The 17,248-nt window shown below is 46.5% G+C and overlaps 1 protein-coding gene across 8 annotated transcripts in view; it reads left to right on the forward strand.

The window, feature by feature from the left end:
• ARHGAP23 (Rho GTPase activating protein 23) overlaps positions 1–17,248 on the forward strand; it is a 123,452-nt gene that overhangs the window by 52,727 nt on the left and 53,477 nt on the right. For 5 of the 8 annotated variants that reach the window (XM_072646226.1, XM_072646225.1, XM_072646230.1 and 2 more), the window contains exons 2-7: positions 5,929–6,090; positions 9,581–9,605; positions 11,289–11,384; positions 11,834–11,912; positions 12,491–12,545; positions 15,597–16,758. In XM_072646226.1, the coding sequence (XP_072502327.1) occupies positions 5,929–6,090; positions 9,581–9,605; positions 11,289–11,384; positions 11,834–11,912; positions 12,491–12,545; positions 15,597–16,758 (1,579 nt within the window). Of the gene's footprint in view, positions 1–5,928; positions 6,091–9,580; positions 9,606–11,265; positions 11,385–11,833; positions 11,913–12,490; positions 12,546–13,948; positions 14,128–14,158; positions 14,260–15,596; positions 16,759–17,248 lie in introns of those variants that run through there. The other 3 variants (XM_072646227.1, XM_072646229.1, XM_072646228.1) reach the window with 3 other exon arrangements.

Here is a 17,248-nt window from a genome sequence, read left to right on the forward strand (position 1 = left end):
TTATTGAGTAATCTTCTCTGAAGCCTAAATTGTCCATGATGCTGAGGTTGGGAGTTGGGGGTGGGGGTGGGGATGGTGGTAGGACCAGTGGCCCTCTGTTCCACAGAGCCTACATCAGAGGATCAGACTCCAGCTATAGCTAGCGAACATAACTTCACAAAATCACAGAATCTTGAAGAGACCTCTGAGGTCTAGTTCTATCTTCCTCCTCCATGCTGGTATTCTCTCTATAACATTCCTGACACTCTCTATTTGAATACATCTACTGGAGGGAAGCTCACTATCTAACAGGTAGTTCATTCCATTATTATCCTGATGTAATTGTTAGAGAATTCAAGAATCTGATTTGTAGGAACAAGGATATACTGGATTGGGAGCCAGAACACCTGGGTTCTGATCCTGCCTCTGTTTCTTATTATTTGCATTTCTGTAGTCTCATCCTTGTCTCCACTCAGCCCTAGGTTCCTAATATGTAAAAAGAGGGAGTTGGAACAAATGATTTCTAAAATTCCTTACAACTCAAAAGTTATTGTCACTTCCTTACCCAATAGTCCTATTTCGCTCTCTAGGCTATACAGAGCAAATCTATTCCTTCTAACACAAGACAACCCTTCAGATGATTTAAGACATTGATCATATCCCCTCCTAGGTCTTTTCTTCTTGTGTTTCATCTTCCTCCCCCTCTGGTTTATTTTTCAAAATTTTTTTTCAATTTTTATTTATTTATTTATTTTTAACATTCTTTCCCTGTCTAGTTTTTTTTTTAGTCCACACATTTCAATTTGATGCTCCTTATTTTTACATTTGTCATTTTCTACCCACTGCTTCCAAAAGGAACTCTCCCTTTTGTTGGAGTAAAGCACTTAAAAAAACCCAGCTGATTCGGAGAATATGCCTGATGATGTATACTGTATTCTGTCCCAGTAGGCCCCTCTGTGCTATGAAGGAGAAGGGATATAGTTCATCAGTTTGGTTTTTGTATTTGTCAGCCTCCACAAGCATTATGGCATGGTGGAAATGAACGTACTCAAGAGGGAGAGGACCTGTATTTAAATCCCTGATACTTACTATTATTAAATTTCTGATCCTTATTATCTCTGTGACACTGGGCAAATCAGTTAACCTCTGGGCTTCAGTTTCTTCCTCTGTAAAATGAAGTAGGGTAGCTAGATGGTGTAGGGGCAGCTCTGATAGCGCACCAGGACTGGAGTCTGGAAGAACTGAGTCCAAATGTGACCTCAGACAGTAACTAACTGTATGAACCTGGGTAAATCATTTAACTCTGTTTGCCTCAGTTTTCTTATCTGTAAAATAAGCTGGAGAAAAAAATGGCAAACCAGTTCCAGTATCTTTGCCAAGAAAACCCCCAAATAGAGTCATGAAGAGTCGAACATGATTTAAACAACTGAACAACCACAAAATGAAAGGGTTGTCCTAGCTGTCTCCAGTCAAATCTTTACAGCCTTCCTTTTAGTGATCTTTACATTTCAACCCTCTCACTATTTCAATTCAATATAACATTTATTCATTGCCTTTGATATGAAAAGCTTTGTGCTAGGTGTGGTGGATAACAAAGAGAGAGAAAAAAAGAAAGGAAGAAAGAAAGAAAAGAAGGAAGGATGAAATAGAAAAAAAGAAAGAGAGAGAGAGAGTCCTTACTTTTAAGGAGCTTACATTCTGTTGGGGGCCAGGGAGATACAACGTAGACACAGATATAAAGTAATACAAATTAATTTTGAGAGAGGGTGTGAGGAAAGACCTCTTGTAGAGCAAAGGCTCCTGGGCTGTCCTTTGAAGGAAGGTGGGTTTCCAAGAGTTAGTGGTGAGAAGTGAGGGCTTTCCAGACTGTAGACCACCAGGTGCACAGTCATTGAGGCAGATGATGGAATGCCATGTACAAGTAACACCTAGAAAGTTCATTGACTAGAATGGAGAATTCATGAGAAAGAGTAAAATGAAATGAGTGGAAAGGTAGATAGGAGGAGCCAGATGGCATTGGTTTTGTACTTTATGCTAGAAGTAATAGGGATGATTTTTTGAGTAGGGAAGTAACATGCTCAGATCCATGTTTTAGGAATATCTATTTAATTGGAAGATTGGAGAGGTGAAAGCCTATGAGGGGAGAAATCAGTGAGAAAGCTGTTACACACATTGGTGCTGTGAAAATACCTGCTGTGTGGATTGGTGGAGAAATAAATCAATGAATCATTCAACAAATCTCTCAGAGAGTTTGGCAGCAATTATTTTGAACTTTATCCCCAATCCAGTTGGGAAAATCTCAAGAAAGGCCTTCTTAAGGAGGGCATGATATCAGGATGGTTTGTTCCACCTTCTGTTTCTGAAGCCCCCACCCCCATCCCAGTCCTTTCCCTGTGCATTCCAGACAAAAGCAACTGCATTAAAAGAGATGAAAGGTGTATGTGGGGGATGAGGAGGGAGTATTTTTTTGGGGGGTGTAGAGTGGTGGTGTTGCAGAAATGAAAGTGCCTAGCTAAGGTTTAACCTTTGGGGAGAGTGGGGTTCCTTCTTACCCCAGAGGGTTTAAATTGAAGAGAAGTGTCGTGGGATTTTCCCAGCAGCTCTGCTACTTGATAGTGGCTGGGTTATGAGAGGAGGACAAATGAGGAGGATGTTCCAAGGCAGTATCTGGTGCCCCTTGGGCTCTGGAGTGGAGCATAAGGTTCAAAGAATCTTGTGGGTGGAGGAAGAGTGAAGGATCCACAAAGAGAGACCTAAGGGCTAGAAAAATATCACTACCTCCCTTTTTTTCCTCTTGATCTCTGTATCTCCTTTCTTTCCCTTCATCATTTTGATTTCTCTTCCCATCCTTTTCCTGCTGTCTCTCGCTCTCTTTTACACCCTCCCTTGTTTCTGTTTTTTCCCTTTACGTCAAACTGTCTCTCCTCCTGTCCCTGTTTCTGTCAGATCCTTGAATCCTCAATGTTGTGTGTAGCTTTGAGTACTTAAGGAGAAGGGGAATTATTTGAATTAAAGTGCAGGAGCTCTGTCGCCTTCCCTTGAGCAAACCTTTTCCTTTCCTTTCACAGAGGGGGTCTCAGTTTTACTGGGTTCATAGGATCATAGACTTAGAGGCTGTCAAATCCAGCCACTTCATTTTGTAATCAAGAAACTGAGGCACGGAGACATTGAGTGACTTGTCTAGGGTAATATAACTAGTTAAGGTCTCATGATTTGAACTCAGATCTTTCTGGCTCCAAGCACTCTATTCAGCAACTATTGTATGCTGTCTCTTTTACTAGTTACCACCCCGCTCCTCATCTCTCATTCCACTTTCCTGGGGAATCCCAAATATTCCAGAAAGGGCAGGCAAAGGGCAGACAGATTAAGAAGCATATCTCCACACACCCAGCCTGTTTTAGACATCCTTGGGGATTGAGCCACTAGGCTGCTGGTCTGGAGCCTGTCCTCAAAGAAAGTCCTTTTTCTTACCTGTCCATTCCTGCAATCTTGATCTTGCTCCTTCTCTAGCTATTGCTGAATGGCGAAAGCTTTCTTGGAGGTTGGTAGGAACTCCTCGAGGTAAGAATGATGGGACAGAAAAAAAACGCAGTCAGCAGAAATATGAACTCATATGGACGACTGAGGGAGATAGTAAAATTTCCCTCCCAAGACGTATTTCTCTTCCTCTTCCCCATCTCCCTCCCTAGGCTTTCCTGGCTTGGGGAAGAGACTATCCCATCAAAGAAAGAGGGATAGAGGAACTGGATGTTGGGTCTTTAGCAGTTCACAAAGTACTGATTTAGGGAGTATTCCTAGAGACCTAGAGTCAAGAGGATGAGGGAGGTTAGGGGTGGAGGTGGAGAATGACTTGGTGAGAGATGATTGCAACTATATGATGGAAAGAACACATCAAGGGAGGTTGGCTAAGGCATGGGGGGGCCCAGAGTGATGGAGGCAGAGTGGGGTTTAGTATGGAGAGAGCAAGAGAAAACTCTTGTTCCTCTGCCTCTACATCCTTATATCATGACACTGAGGACTGTGTTCTGTTTTTAGAAAGAATTCAAGAAATGCTCATGTACACTACTGAAAAAACAATAGTTGGTGTCTCTGAAGTTTAATCTCAAAGCATTTTACAACTGTAATTTACCAACAGTACTTTTCTACTACAAAGCAAGGGGAAACATAAAGGCAAAATAATTCATTAAAAAATAATCCAGAAATCAAGGGGAATAGGAAAGAACTGCTGAGGGCATCTCATTCAACTTGCGCCTGAACGAGAATCCTCTCTCCAAGATATACAGTAATACACCTGGTCGTCAAACCTTTGCCTGTAGCCTTTGAGTGAGTGGGAGCTAATTCCCCAGGTCAATCTCTTCTACTTTTGGATGGTAGTCAAGTAGTTAATGTACACAGGAGCCAGTTGAAATGAACTATGGTTAAATTTTCAGTTCGAGCATTTATACCCTGGAAATCAGCAAACATGATAAATCAGGGTTTAATTTATTGTTTTGATGATTGGCTAGACCTAAGAAAGTGGTAGAGAAAATGGTAATAATGCAGATTTAACTTAAAGGTATGTTTTCTTTCTTTCTGGAGAGCCAGTTGTTAAATATTTATCAGCACACTGCTGGTTAACAGGCACCTTCAGAGATTCTTAAACTGTGGATTGAGATCCCATATGGGGTCAAGACCTACAGTTTAAGAAGCACTGAAGGGATCTTGAGTGGAAAAAGCCCTGTTAAGCCATTCATGTCTTTGAGCACTGTGCTAAGAATTGGTGATAAAATAGAGCACCAGACCTGGAGTCAGAAGGAATTAAATTCAAATCCAGCCTCAGACATTTATCAGCTGTGTGATCCTGGGCAAGTCACTTGTTCCAGATTACCTCTTTAAAAAAAAAAAGAGGATTGATGATTAAAAAGAAAGAAAGACAAAGATATTGTCTCTGCCCCAAAGGAGTTCACATTCTTATGGTGGTGGAAGGAGAACATATAAATTAATATGCATGTGTGAAATATATTAAGTGTAAATGGGAATAATCTCAGAGGGAAGGTGGGGATTGGAGGGAATGGGAGAAGGAAGACAGATTGGTCAGGATGGTGACCTTTCAGGAAAAGATGTGATTTGAAGGAAACTAGGGAAATAGAGGCAGCAGTAAAGCAGGGGAGCATGGGGGGGGGGCAGCCAGCAAAAAGGCATATAGTTAGGAGATAGAGTGCCATGTTCAAGGAATGACAAGTAGGTCAATGAATCATAGAGTTCATGGAAGGGAGTAATGTCTAAGAAGACTGGAAGCATATATATTTGTGTGTAATGGTAGCTACCTCTAGGGGAGCAAGTGAGGGGGGAGAAGAAAAAAAAGGAATTTAGACGATAACTTTATAATGTATTTAAAAGGAACAGGAAGCTGTACATAATGGATTTGCAGTTTCATGTGCAAATTTTTTTATTATATTATGTTATAGAAATGCTTGTCTTGTCCCATAAATTAAAAATAAAATAAATCATTTTTTTAAAAAGACTGGAAATGTAGGAAGCGACCAGTTTGAGAAGGGCTTTAAAATGCCAAGCAATTTACATTTGATTCTGGAGATAGTAGCAGACCACTAGAGTTTATTGAATTGGGCTGGGGATAACAGAATTAGACCTTTGATTTTGGAAAATTTCTTTGACAGCTGAGTGGAGGATGGATTGGAGTGGGGAGAACCTCCAGGTCAGGAGACCAATCACAAGGCTAGGAACTTTCTCCTCACATTAAGACCAAATTTGTCTCTTGGTAACTTCTACCCATTCATTGCTCCAAGTTCTGCCCTCTGGGAAATGAAAGCTGGGCTCTGTCTCCCTTTTAAGGGTTCTTTCCACATGTCCCTCCTCTTCCTGTGTATGTATATAGTCATGTTTCATACCAGTTTGGGCCAACTTTATCCAGGTCAGAACTTCAACATTATTCTTCTTATCTCCTCATAGCCTTCACTGGGCCCGAGAGATGTGTGCTCTCTCGGACCCCCCCATCTCTGGCCAGGGCCCAGGACGCTGCTGTTACACAAGAACCCACAAGATGGTTTTGGCTTCACCCTTCGGCACTTTATTGTCTACCCACCAGAGTCAGCTGTGCACTGTGGTGTGAAGGTATGGAGTTGGGCCTGAAGTTACCCTCCCCTAGAGACCAAGGAGGGGACCTGTATCAATGGGATATAGTTAAAAAAAAAAAAAAAAGGCATCAGTTATGGTCAAAAAACCTAGGTTCCAATACTAGCCCTCATTTCTCTAAGCCCCATTTTCCCCATCTATAAAATGGAGAATGATGATACTTTTTTTTAGTTGACAAAAGACAAGTTTAATAAGATTTTAAAATTTTATTTTGTATATTCCTACAAAGGACTAGTATTTTAATACATGATATAATAGCCAAAGTAAGCGCTTCTCTTTTACATAAATGAAAAATTATTTTTAATTTCTTAAGCAAGTCACTTTAATCTTTCTTGGAATTCATTTCTTTGTCTGTAAGACAGGAAAACTGGATAAGATGATGTCCATGTGCTGAAAATAATAATGATACTTTTACTGCTTAGATCACAGGGCTGTTGAGGAATGTGCTTTACAATTCTATATAAATTTAAGCTATTATTATTACCTTTGGTATAATAATAAAAGGTGACATCCTTTTCCCCACACTGTCAATAATATTCCCTGCCAGGAAGTCCTTCTTTGGGTCTAACCTAAATGTCCTCTGCTGCTTGATGGGGCTGTGGCTTCTCCTGCCTGAATCCTATTCTCTGCCACCTCCCATCTGCAAAACAACTAACATTTTCGTAATACAAATAGCTCTTCTCAACTGTAGGTTAGGGGAGGGAAGAAGAGGAGGAAAGGAGGAGAAAAAGAAAAAGGAGAGAGAAACAGAGATAGAGGTAGATGCAGGGAACATTAGCTTCCTTGCCTACCTTCACCAAGGGGCCTCTTAAGGCTTCCTAAGTAGGGACAGGATGTAGGAGGCATTTTGCTACCAAATCTGGGAGTCTAGAGGCCTGTGTTTTAGTCTTGGCCCTTGAGCAAATTGCTTCTTCTTTCAGGGTCATTAGTTTCCCCATGTCTAAAATAAAAGGAAAGCTTGAATGAAGAGGTCTCTAAATTCTCTAGGGCAGTTAACTGACACAGTGGATAGAGTGCAGGGCTTGGAGTCAGGAAGACTCAACTTCTGAGTTAAAATCTGTCCTCAGATACTTACTAGCTGTGTGACTCTGGGCAAGTCACTTAACCCTGCTTGCCTCAGTGTCCTCATCTGTAAAATGAGCTGGAGAAGGAAAGGGCAAACCACTCCTGTATCTTTGCCAGGACACCCCAAATAGGCGGTTAGGGTTAGGGTTAGGGTTAGAGAGAGTTGGACTAAAGAACAGAGTGCTTTTCAGCCCTAATCCAAATCTAAAGGCATATGAAGGAGGAATTGTTGACATGGGGGCTGATCCACAAGCTCAAAGTCAGACAACCTGGGTCTGAATCCTGCCTCTAATTAACTATGAGACCTCTGGCAAGTCACTTAATTTCTCTTGGTCTCTGTTTCCTTATCTATAAAGTGAGGGGGATTGGATTAAACGATCACCATCTTTTCTAGAGCAACGATCCAGTGGTTCTTTGTTCTAGATTTCGGCTCCCCTTACTCTGATCAAAGGTCTAAGGTGAAGTCTGGGAGCTGAGGGAGATTCCAAGTCTCTTTAGTCTGGCCAGAGGTCTAAGGTCAAGTCTGGGAGCTGTGGAGTTGTGGGTGGAGACAGATGCAGCCTCCAAATGGGGGTGTGGCCCCTGCCACTGCAACTGGAGCAGGTTTATTTTGGAGTTTCAGAGTAAATTTGTGATTCTCTCTACACCCTGGGAGCTGGGATTAACCCACACAGCTGTTAAAGGGTTACTCCCTTGAGGGGCTCCAGGCCCATCTGCTAGAGGACAGGGGAGTCAGATTACACTGGGCATATCTCTGAGTTTGAGTGAACCTATGTTCACTATGTGTTAATGTTGATGGATGGAAGTCTGTATTTGTGCATTTCTCAGATGTCTTGTGTCCGTATGTTTCTGTGTGTAGGTGTGTCCTTGAAAGCAGGGGTTGGGGAATCAGACTTGGACTGATTAAAGCTAGTGGGCTCTTCCTAGGCTATCAAAGGACACTAATACCTCCAGTGCACCCTTTTTGACTTGATCTATCTGTACTGCCCAATTTCCTTGTCCCTTCCTGCCACAGATCTCTCAGCTTCTGGCCATTTTCTCCAAGCCTCTGCCCTGAGGGAAAATGCTCATTTGCTCCCCTTTCTCCTGTTCCTTAGGTAGAATTATCTTAGGTTTACAGAAGTGGAGGAAGGGTTGGTCCAAGCTCCAGTTGAATTTTCCGACTTCTGGGGCTGGGAGATTGTGCCCTTTCCATCACTGGGAGGCCTGTTCTGGGTTTGGGGAAGAGCTGGCCAGCCCAGAGGCAGGAGGATGGCTGTCTTCCATCCTCAGTGCTTCCCACCTGGCAGTGGTGGCCCAGAGGCAGCTCAGCTGTCTAAACATATCTATTTCTTCTTCCTCCCGCTTCTGATGTTGTCAGCTCCTATCAGTGAGCACTCTGAGAGAAAAGGATGGTACCCAAACTGGGTCCCTGCCCACTAGCAGTGACATAAAGCCTCCATTTCTGTTACCTTTCTCCCCTCCTGATCCAAGCTATTACTTCCCCTTCTTCCTTCCTCTCCCAGCAAGGTCCAAATCCCTGCATGTCAAGGTGATAACAGCAGATGCCTAGTCCTTCCACACCTTCACCCTTCCCTTTCTCCTGCTACACAAAGCTACCAGATTCATTTTCTCCAAAGCGTGCTTGCATATTGCCCCTTCCTGGCTCAAGAACCGAGATGACTTCTTATTACTGCCTTTCCAGGCAGGTAGAAATTGTTCTATTGGGCCTTCAAGCCCTGCCCTCCATCAGCAGCTGACCTGTCTCATAAACTTAATTCCCTTGTTATTCCCTGATATAGACCCTACTGATCTGTCCCCTTTCTACATCTGATCTGGTTTATTCTTTTTTCTTGTGTGGTCCTTTCCTCCCACTAAGGGTGTCTTTTTCCCACCTCCTTGCACAATTGATTTCAAGTCCCCTCTTAGAAAAACTTTTATGATTAATCCTCCCTGGCTTTCATCTCTCTATGAGTCCATGTTCTTCTGTAATTGATGCTGCATCTTTCATTTGCACTTGTCTCCCTCTATCCGTGGTTCTGTCTGTATCTTGACTGTGTCTTTCTCCCCAGTCAACATGGGACTTCCTTCAGCCTGAGTGAGACTGTTTCCCTATCACCTTGAGAGAACCCTGAGGGAAAGGCCATGTGGTGATAAAACTTGGGATAGAGGGATGGGAGAGGAGACATAATTTCTGACGCCCCCCCATCCATTCCCCTGCACCCTGCCCAGGCTGCCCCAAGGCACTCTTGATTTTCCAGTTAGTTTTAATTCATCTGGCAAGCTAGTAGCATGAATGAGGTGGTAGGGGGTCTGGATAGGTTGTATCAGTTGGCTGCACACTCCCTCTTCAGTTGGCAGGAATTGTCTTAAGGGTCCCCTGTTGGATCTTAGCTACTCATACCAATCTTTTTGTCCTCTGCAGGAGGAAGAGAATGGAAATCGAGGAGGTAAGGAGAGATGATGGTGTAGGAGGCTGGGGCCTGGAGGAGGGTTCCAGACTGGGAGTTGGTCTCTACTTCCTGGGTTCTTGTTCGTTCTACGTTTCTCCATCTACATCCATGTCTAGTGTTTCTCTTGGTCTCTATGCTATCTCCACTCCACCCTTTTCTTTCTCTCTCTCTCCTCTATCTCTCTTTGTATCTCTCTGTCTCTGTCTCTGTCTCTCCCCCTCTCCTCTGGATATCATTGCCTCTCTCTTGTTTCATTTGTCCTTCTCTGGCCAAGTGTTTGTGTCTGTGCTACTGGATCAAAGGACAGGGCGCCTATCCATCCATCAGGTGAGGAACGGGCGGTAGTTGTGGGATATCTCTTAAAATGAGCTGATATTACCATCTTCAACTTTTGTCATTGGCCTCCAGTGTCTCCTCCCCTCCCTTCAGAAGTATGGAATGTCACATGCCCTGCCAGTCTGTGACAGATTGAAACTAGGATTCTCTGTTCCCAGGGCGATGCCCATGGGGCCCTATACATCCTGACCTCTAGTGGTAGAAATTGGGATAGAAATCTTGGAAACTGATATCCTTTTTATTCAATTGATGAGGACCTGTTAAGCTCTATTTCCTCTATCTCTTTTTTCCAACCATTCTGGAGAAACTTTCGTCCTTAGTTCTGCCCTAAGGGGGTGTGTGGGCCACAGTCTTGGAGGAGTTCGGTTCGTGGGGGTCAGGAGAGGGGGAAGCTGCAGAAGGAAGATGGATCATGACCTTCCATAAGAAAAGGCTAAATTTATTGACTCCAAGTGGCTAGGTGGAGGTTCTGGGTTTGGGGGGTGAGCGGGGTGAGAGGAGGAGACTGGAATGAAGTGATCTCACGAGGGTATTAATTCCAGTGTATGTCCCCCCTTCATGGACATTGGGGTGCTCTGGTGCCTCCTTGGAAAGTCCAGCGCTGGGATCCTGGGTTTTCTGTTTTATGTGTTTCTGTTCTCTACGTCTTAATATCTCCCTATGTCATCTCTCACCCCGAGCCCAGCACAGAATGTCCACTTGTCTCTATGGTACAATAGAATGGGAACTGAATTTGGAGCCAGAGAATCCTGGGTTTGAATGCCTCTTCTCCCAATTGCTCCCTGTATGACCTTGGCCAAATCAAGTAACCTCTCTGTGCCTATTTATCATCTCTAAAATAAAAGAGTTGGACCAGATCAGGGGTTCTTGACTTTCTGTGCTGTTGATCCCTCTGGCCATCTGGTGAAGCCTATAGACCCTTTCTCAAAACTGATGTTTTTAAGTGCATGAAATAAAACACACAGGATTACAAAAGGAATCAGTTCTATTGAAATAAGGATGTTCCTGACATCTATCTACAACTCCTTGAGGGGAGGATTCTGTAGACCCTGGGTTAAAAACCTTGGACTAGATCATTGGAAGTTCTCTTCTGGCTCTAAATCTCCACTCCTGTGGTCTTTTGTATGTTTTCGTATCTTAGTGTCTATCTATAGTTCTTGTATACCTTTTTTGTGTTTCTCTGTATTACGTGTATGTTCGTGTGTCTTTGTAAGTTTCTATGTGTTCTCTCTGTGTGTATGGCTACATGTCACTGTGTGTGTATATGTGTTTTACTAAGTATACCTCTGGGTATGTGTGACCCTCGGCCCCCAACCCCCAGCTAACCTGGCCACTGCCTACCAGGGCCCTACCCCCGGAGCCATCTGGAGCCCATGGATACCATCTTTGTCAAGAATGTGAAGGATGATGGCCCTGCCCACCAGGCTGGGCTTCGGACAGGTGAGGGACATGCATGAAGCTCTCTCCATTGGCAACTGCCTTGCTCCTTGCTCTACTTCCTCACGATGCTTGGGGAGGATGCCTTCTGGGTTCCATGAAATAAGTTCCTCCACACCCCCACATCAAACAAATCATGATTTATTTTTCCCTTGTATGGTTAAAATGGAATCCAAGGTATTGTAGGATTCTAGGGTGGGAGGGCTAAGAGAGAGCAAGGGGGTCTGGATTTGTTGCCTGGTTGAGGCAGAAGCTACTCATTCCCCACAATAAACTTTTGTGGGGGGATGGAAATCATGTTCTGAGAGACAATCAGGGTTGCCAACAAGGGATGGTGTGTGTCTCCCTAAACCCCATCCCCAAGAAGTTCAGGTGTGTCATATCCTTAGCCTCCCCTCCCCTCCCCTCACCCCCACCTCCACCTCCACCCCACCCACAACCTGTATCATCAGGAGACCGGCTGGTGAAAGTGAATGGTGAAAGCATCATTGGGAAGACCTACTCCCAAGTTATTGCACTGATCCAGAACAGGTGAGTAACCTCATTTTCTCCACAACCTGAGTTGTGCCCTCAATTGATCAATCAATCAGTCATTATTTACTAACCTACTCTATGTCAAGCATTGAATTAGGCACTGTGGATTAAAAAAATGCAAAGATGTTTACAATCTAATGGGGGAAACAACAAACAAATATATACAAAGAAAGTTATATATGGGATAAATTGGAATTAATTAACAGAGGAGAGGCACTGGGATTAAGAGAGATGGGGGAAGGCTTCCTATAGAAGATGGGATTTTAGTTGGGACTTAAAGGAAGTCAAGGAAGTCAGTATGTGGAGATGAAGAGGGAGAACATTCCAGGCATGGGGACAGCCAGAGAAAATGCTTGGAGCCAAGAGATGGAGTGTTATGTTTTTAGAACATTTTGCATGAAGAGTATGTCTGAGGATCTGTAGTCCCCTGTATTCTTGGACTTCCTTTTCTTCATCTCTCCCCTTGCCTTGGTGTTTGTGTGTGGGGGGGGGGGAGGGGGTGTATATGTGTGTGTATGTGTGTGAAGAGGTGGATTCCAATGGTGTTGGCTGACCACCTTCTCTTGCCTCTTCAGTGATGATGCCTTGGAACTCTCCATCATGCCCAAGGATGAGGACATCCTCCAGCTGGTGAGTTCTCATTCCTTGACCCTTTCCCCAGGCAGGGAATCTTAGCACCCTCCGCATAATGTCTTTTCCTTTTCCCATTAGCACAACAAGAGAGTGAGGAAAGAAAGGGTTAATCCATGGGGGAGGGGTACCTGGGAATTGTCCAGATTGCCCAATGTCAGGGCACCTCCTGGGGGTGGCAGAAGTGTTGCTTCATTGAGGGCAGTTATGAAGAGGTCTCAGCTGGTGATGCCCAAAGTAGATCTGCCTAGGTAGCCTACATTAGGCTACCTAGTACAATGTCAGTTTCAAGAGGACCCTTAATCGTTCTACAGACTCCTCCCTAGATTGAAGAGTCCTTCCTCTCTCCTTTTTCTCCATCCCAACTTCCTCCAGTGAATGAGACTCTCCAGGAGACCAGTTCAGGATGGCCCTCTCCAGCCTTTCTCCTCCACATGTCTGCACACTGATCTTCAGCCTGGAGTGGGCAAAGACCCTCTCCCAACAGTAAAAGGAGTAGGGTGGGATGTTGTCCAGCTTCAGGCTTTTCCCTAATTGCCTGCCCAAGCCTAGGGACAGCACTTTCTGCCTATCCATTTCTGTCTCATGGACAACCCAGCTCAGTCTCCAACTTGGTTTGTTGGGCAGGGTCAGCATGATTTCTGCTTAAGAGAGTAGTGGAGGCTCCGAGGGAAATTTGTCTATTTGTGTGCTCTGCAGCGTTGGTCTTCCAGCTTCCTCAGCCAGCTCAACCTCATAATCACAGGAATCATAGTGACCTCAATTAGTACTTCCCCCATTTCAGGAACTTCAGAACCCCTGACCTAGATCGTTCCTTTGCCTTTCTGGGGGCCCTTTTGAAAAGAGGAGGAATTAAAGACAGTTCTGGCTCTCCTGCTTCAACCTTCATCTCCCTATTTTTACAAAACCTCAGAGAGATTAAGTGATTCACCCCAAATCATGGAGCATGGAGTCAGAATCCAAGCTCCGCCCAGTAAACCCCTCCCTAGTCTTGATGGGCTCTGGGTCGGAAAAGAAACAAATACTGTTGCCCCGGGATTGGGGGGAATGGAGGGGAGAGAGTGTGAAGGAGGATGGAACATGGAGGATAGAGGTCCAGGGGTGAATTCAGAGGGTCGGGAGGGTACTGTGAGAAGCATTGGCATCTTACAGGGTGGCACCTTCCCTCTTGTGCCAAGCATAGTGAGGGGAGGAGCCAGCTTGCATAGCATGAAGGACGGTGTGGAGGATTCTGGTGCCCACACGGAAGGGGTGGACAGAGAGCACCAGATGTCAGTATTTGGACGCAGGCCACTCTCTCTCTCTGTCCCTCCCCCCCCCCCCCAATTCTTCAACAACCGGCAGGCCTAGGAGGGTGGGGCCCAAGCATTCCTGTGGTTGGGTGCCAATACTGCCAGCCAATCAGGGTGCGGGCAGCCACTGACGCCACCGCTCGACACTGTCTAGCCCCCCCTCTCCTCCCTCCTCCCTCCTCTCTCCAGCCTCCCCCCACATCCCGGTCTCAGAGCCAGGGTGGGGGCCCGGCCAGGGAGAACAGGGCCCTGAGAGGAAAGACTGAGGACGAGGCGCCAGGCCTCAGCTGGTTAGTGAGGGCGGAGCTGAGGAGGGGAACCCAGGAAAGGGAGGAGGATCTGGGGGTGGGGAGGCGATGAGCAGAGGAGGCGTGGTCAGGATGCTGTGATGTGGGGAGCCGGCAGGATGGCCGGGAGGAGAGGTATGTGTGTGTGTTTGTGTGTGTGTGTGCCCTTGTGTGTTTGTTTCAGTAGTGCGTTGGTAGTCTCTTGGTCCATTTCAGGGAGTGTCTTCTAATTGTGTGATTGTGTGTGTAGTGTGTGTGTGTGTATGTGTGTAGCCACCCTCCCCACCCCTATCCCCGGTATACCTTCCCACTGGATTATTTCCCTAGATAAGATCCCTTATGGGGCGTTAGGGAGGGGCCAGAGACCAGCTGGTCCGGAGCCCCCAGGCTTCTTCTGGCCAAAGGCTGACGGGGTCCCTCTGTCCTGGGGGCCGCCTCCTTTTTTGGCTGGGTGAGGGCCGGCTCTGTCACTGCTCAGCAATGCAGCGCCAGCCTCAGCCTTGGAGCCAAATTCCAGGACTGAGGGGGGGGCCTAAGAGTCGGGGATGGGGGGCGGGCCCGACAAGCCCCTCAGCCAATGCTGGCGCTGGAGCTGAGCACAAGCTGAGAGAGAGCAGGAGATGGGAAAGTCTGAGATCAGGAGACTTCACATTCCCTCCCTCTTTCCTTCCCTCCTTCCCCTCCATCCTAGGAATCATTTAACCAACAGTAAAAGGCTAGAGGTTTTTGGTTCCCTACTGGGGCCAGAGAAATTATCGCCTTTTCCCCTGCTGCTGCCTCCTCTTCCTCCTCCCAGCCTCCATCCTGGGCTCCTTGAGGTTGCCCCTCCCCAACGCCAGCCTCTTTTTCTACCTCTGGAAGGAAGCTAGGTTTGGTTTCTGATGAGGCTCTAGGCTCTCTCCAAGAGGGGTGTGTATCGCCCCACTACCCTAAGGAATAGAGCGGGGTTATTTCTGGGGAAAGGAGCTGGCAGATCAAATCCTCAGCGCTTAGCTGCCAGAAACAGCCTTTGGCTTAACCACACAGTAAGCATAATATAATTGGCCCCATGTTGGTTTTCTAGTATTTTATATTGGGTTTTGTATTTCTTCCTTCTCTGGAACTCAACAAAGCTTTGCTCTCTCCAGTGCTCCCCCCAGCCCATCTCCATCTTTCCCCAAAGCAGTTCCCACTTCTCTCTGTAATAATAATGATACTATTTATATAGGCTTGCAACACACTTTATGTATGTTATCTCATTTGATCCTCATGAGAACCCAGGGAGGTAGGTGCTATTATTATCCCCATTTTACAGATGAGGAAACTGAGACTCAGAGAACTTAAGTGACCTGCCCTTGGTGACCCAGCTAGTAATTATCTGAAGCAGGATTTGAATTCTGGTCTTCCTGATTCCACTAGGCCAGTCCCTGACTAGACAAATGACCAGTTGGACTTCATTGACTTCTTTCTTCTCTTCCTCTCTCTCGCCTCAGGCTTATTCCCAGGATGCCTACCTAAAGGGGAACGAGCCATACTCCGGAGAAGCCCGGAGCATACCAGAGCCACCTCCACTCTGTTACCCCCGAAAGACCTATGCTTCACAGCCCCGGGCCTCGTCCCGGGTCACCATGGTGTCTGAGCCCCACTCAGCACCACCCACTGACCACTGGCGCCCTTCTCCTTGGAGTGATCCTGGCTATCGGGCTCCACCATCCTGCCCCCATCCAGACAACGCCTGTTTTGGGATGAGCCAGCCGCGCCCCAATCCTAGTGCCTTTCCCCGCCTTGCTCCTGATCCTCAAACTTCCCGTGCCTTCCAGGACCCTGGGGTCCGGGCACCCCCAAGCAAACTGGAGTGCCAGCAGGCACTGTCCCACTGGCTGTCAAACCAGGTGCCTCGGAGGAGTGGCGAGGGGCGATGCCCAGTCATGCCCCCTCGTGCTCGAAGTGTCTCCCAGGACCGACTGGGAGATGTTGTGGCCCATCGGCCATGGCCCTGCTCTGCCTCGCAGGATACCCTATGTCATCTGGGGCATGAGGGTTGGCATCGAGCCCGGTCTGATGACTACTTAGGTCGCTTTGTCCGCTCTGCTGAAGCCCTTGGCCCAGGGACACTGGTGTCTCCCCGATTTGAACACTCTGGGTGGGTGCCCCAACGTACGCCAACCCGACCCCCTGCCTGCCTGCCCCAGGATCCCCCAGGACCGAAACCCCCAGCTCAGCCCCCTCATCCCAGCTTGGATGATACAGGTTACATTGGGTACCGAAGCTATAGCCCCTCTTTCCAGCGCCGGACTGGCCTTCTTCAGGCCCTTTCCTTCCGGGACTCCCCCTTTGGAGGGCTACCTACCTTCAACCTCCCCCAGTCGTCTGCACCACATTCAACAGAGTCCTCGGAGCCACTCAGGGTTACACGGCCAGAGCCCAACACCCAACCACCAGAGCTGCCCACTGAGGAGCGGAGGGAGGAGGTGGTTCTTCGACAGAAACCACCAACTGGGCGCAAGGCTCAGCAGCCTCCTCCAAGGCAGATGAACTTTGGGTTTGGTGATGAGACCTCAGAACCTGAGTCAAGTGGGCAAGGCGAGCATCCAAGTAGGAAGGTGGCACCACTGGCAGCTGCTGAAGACTCACTGGCATCCATTCCCTTCATAGGTGAGTGGGGGCTGGTATGGAGCAGGATGGGAGGATAGGTAATCCGTTCTCCTTCCTATGCCCTTTTTCCTACCTTCAGTGGTCACAGATTTGTTCTGGGTGATGATAGGGGAGTCAGAGGAAGGGAGAGATTCTTTGCCCTTGAGAAGCTTGATGATGATGGTGATGGTGGTGATGATAACTAAGTGTGTCAGGCACTGTGCTAAAACATTTCACACTTATTATCTCATTTGATCTTCACAATAATCCTGGAAGGTAGGTGATATTATTATCCTCATTTTACTGATGAGGAAACTGAGACAGAGGGTTAAATGACTTGCCCAGGGTCACACAGGTAGAGTCTAAGGCTAGATTTGAATTCAAGTATTCCTGACTCCAGATCCAGAACTCTATCCATTGCATCATCTAGGGTGAGACAAGGTCCTACCTGACTTGGATTAGATAATGCCTAACTGGGGATATCAGGGAGAGCTATTTTGGAGAGATTCAC

Source organism: Notamacropus eugenii, chromosome 2 (genome assembly GCF_028372415.1).
Source record: "Notamacropus eugenii isolate mMacEug1 chromosome 2, mMacEug1.pri_v2, whole genome shotgun sequence".
Taxonomy (NCBI): domain Eukaryota; kingdom Metazoa; phylum Chordata; class Mammalia; order Diprotodontia; family Macropodidae; genus Notamacropus; species Notamacropus eugenii.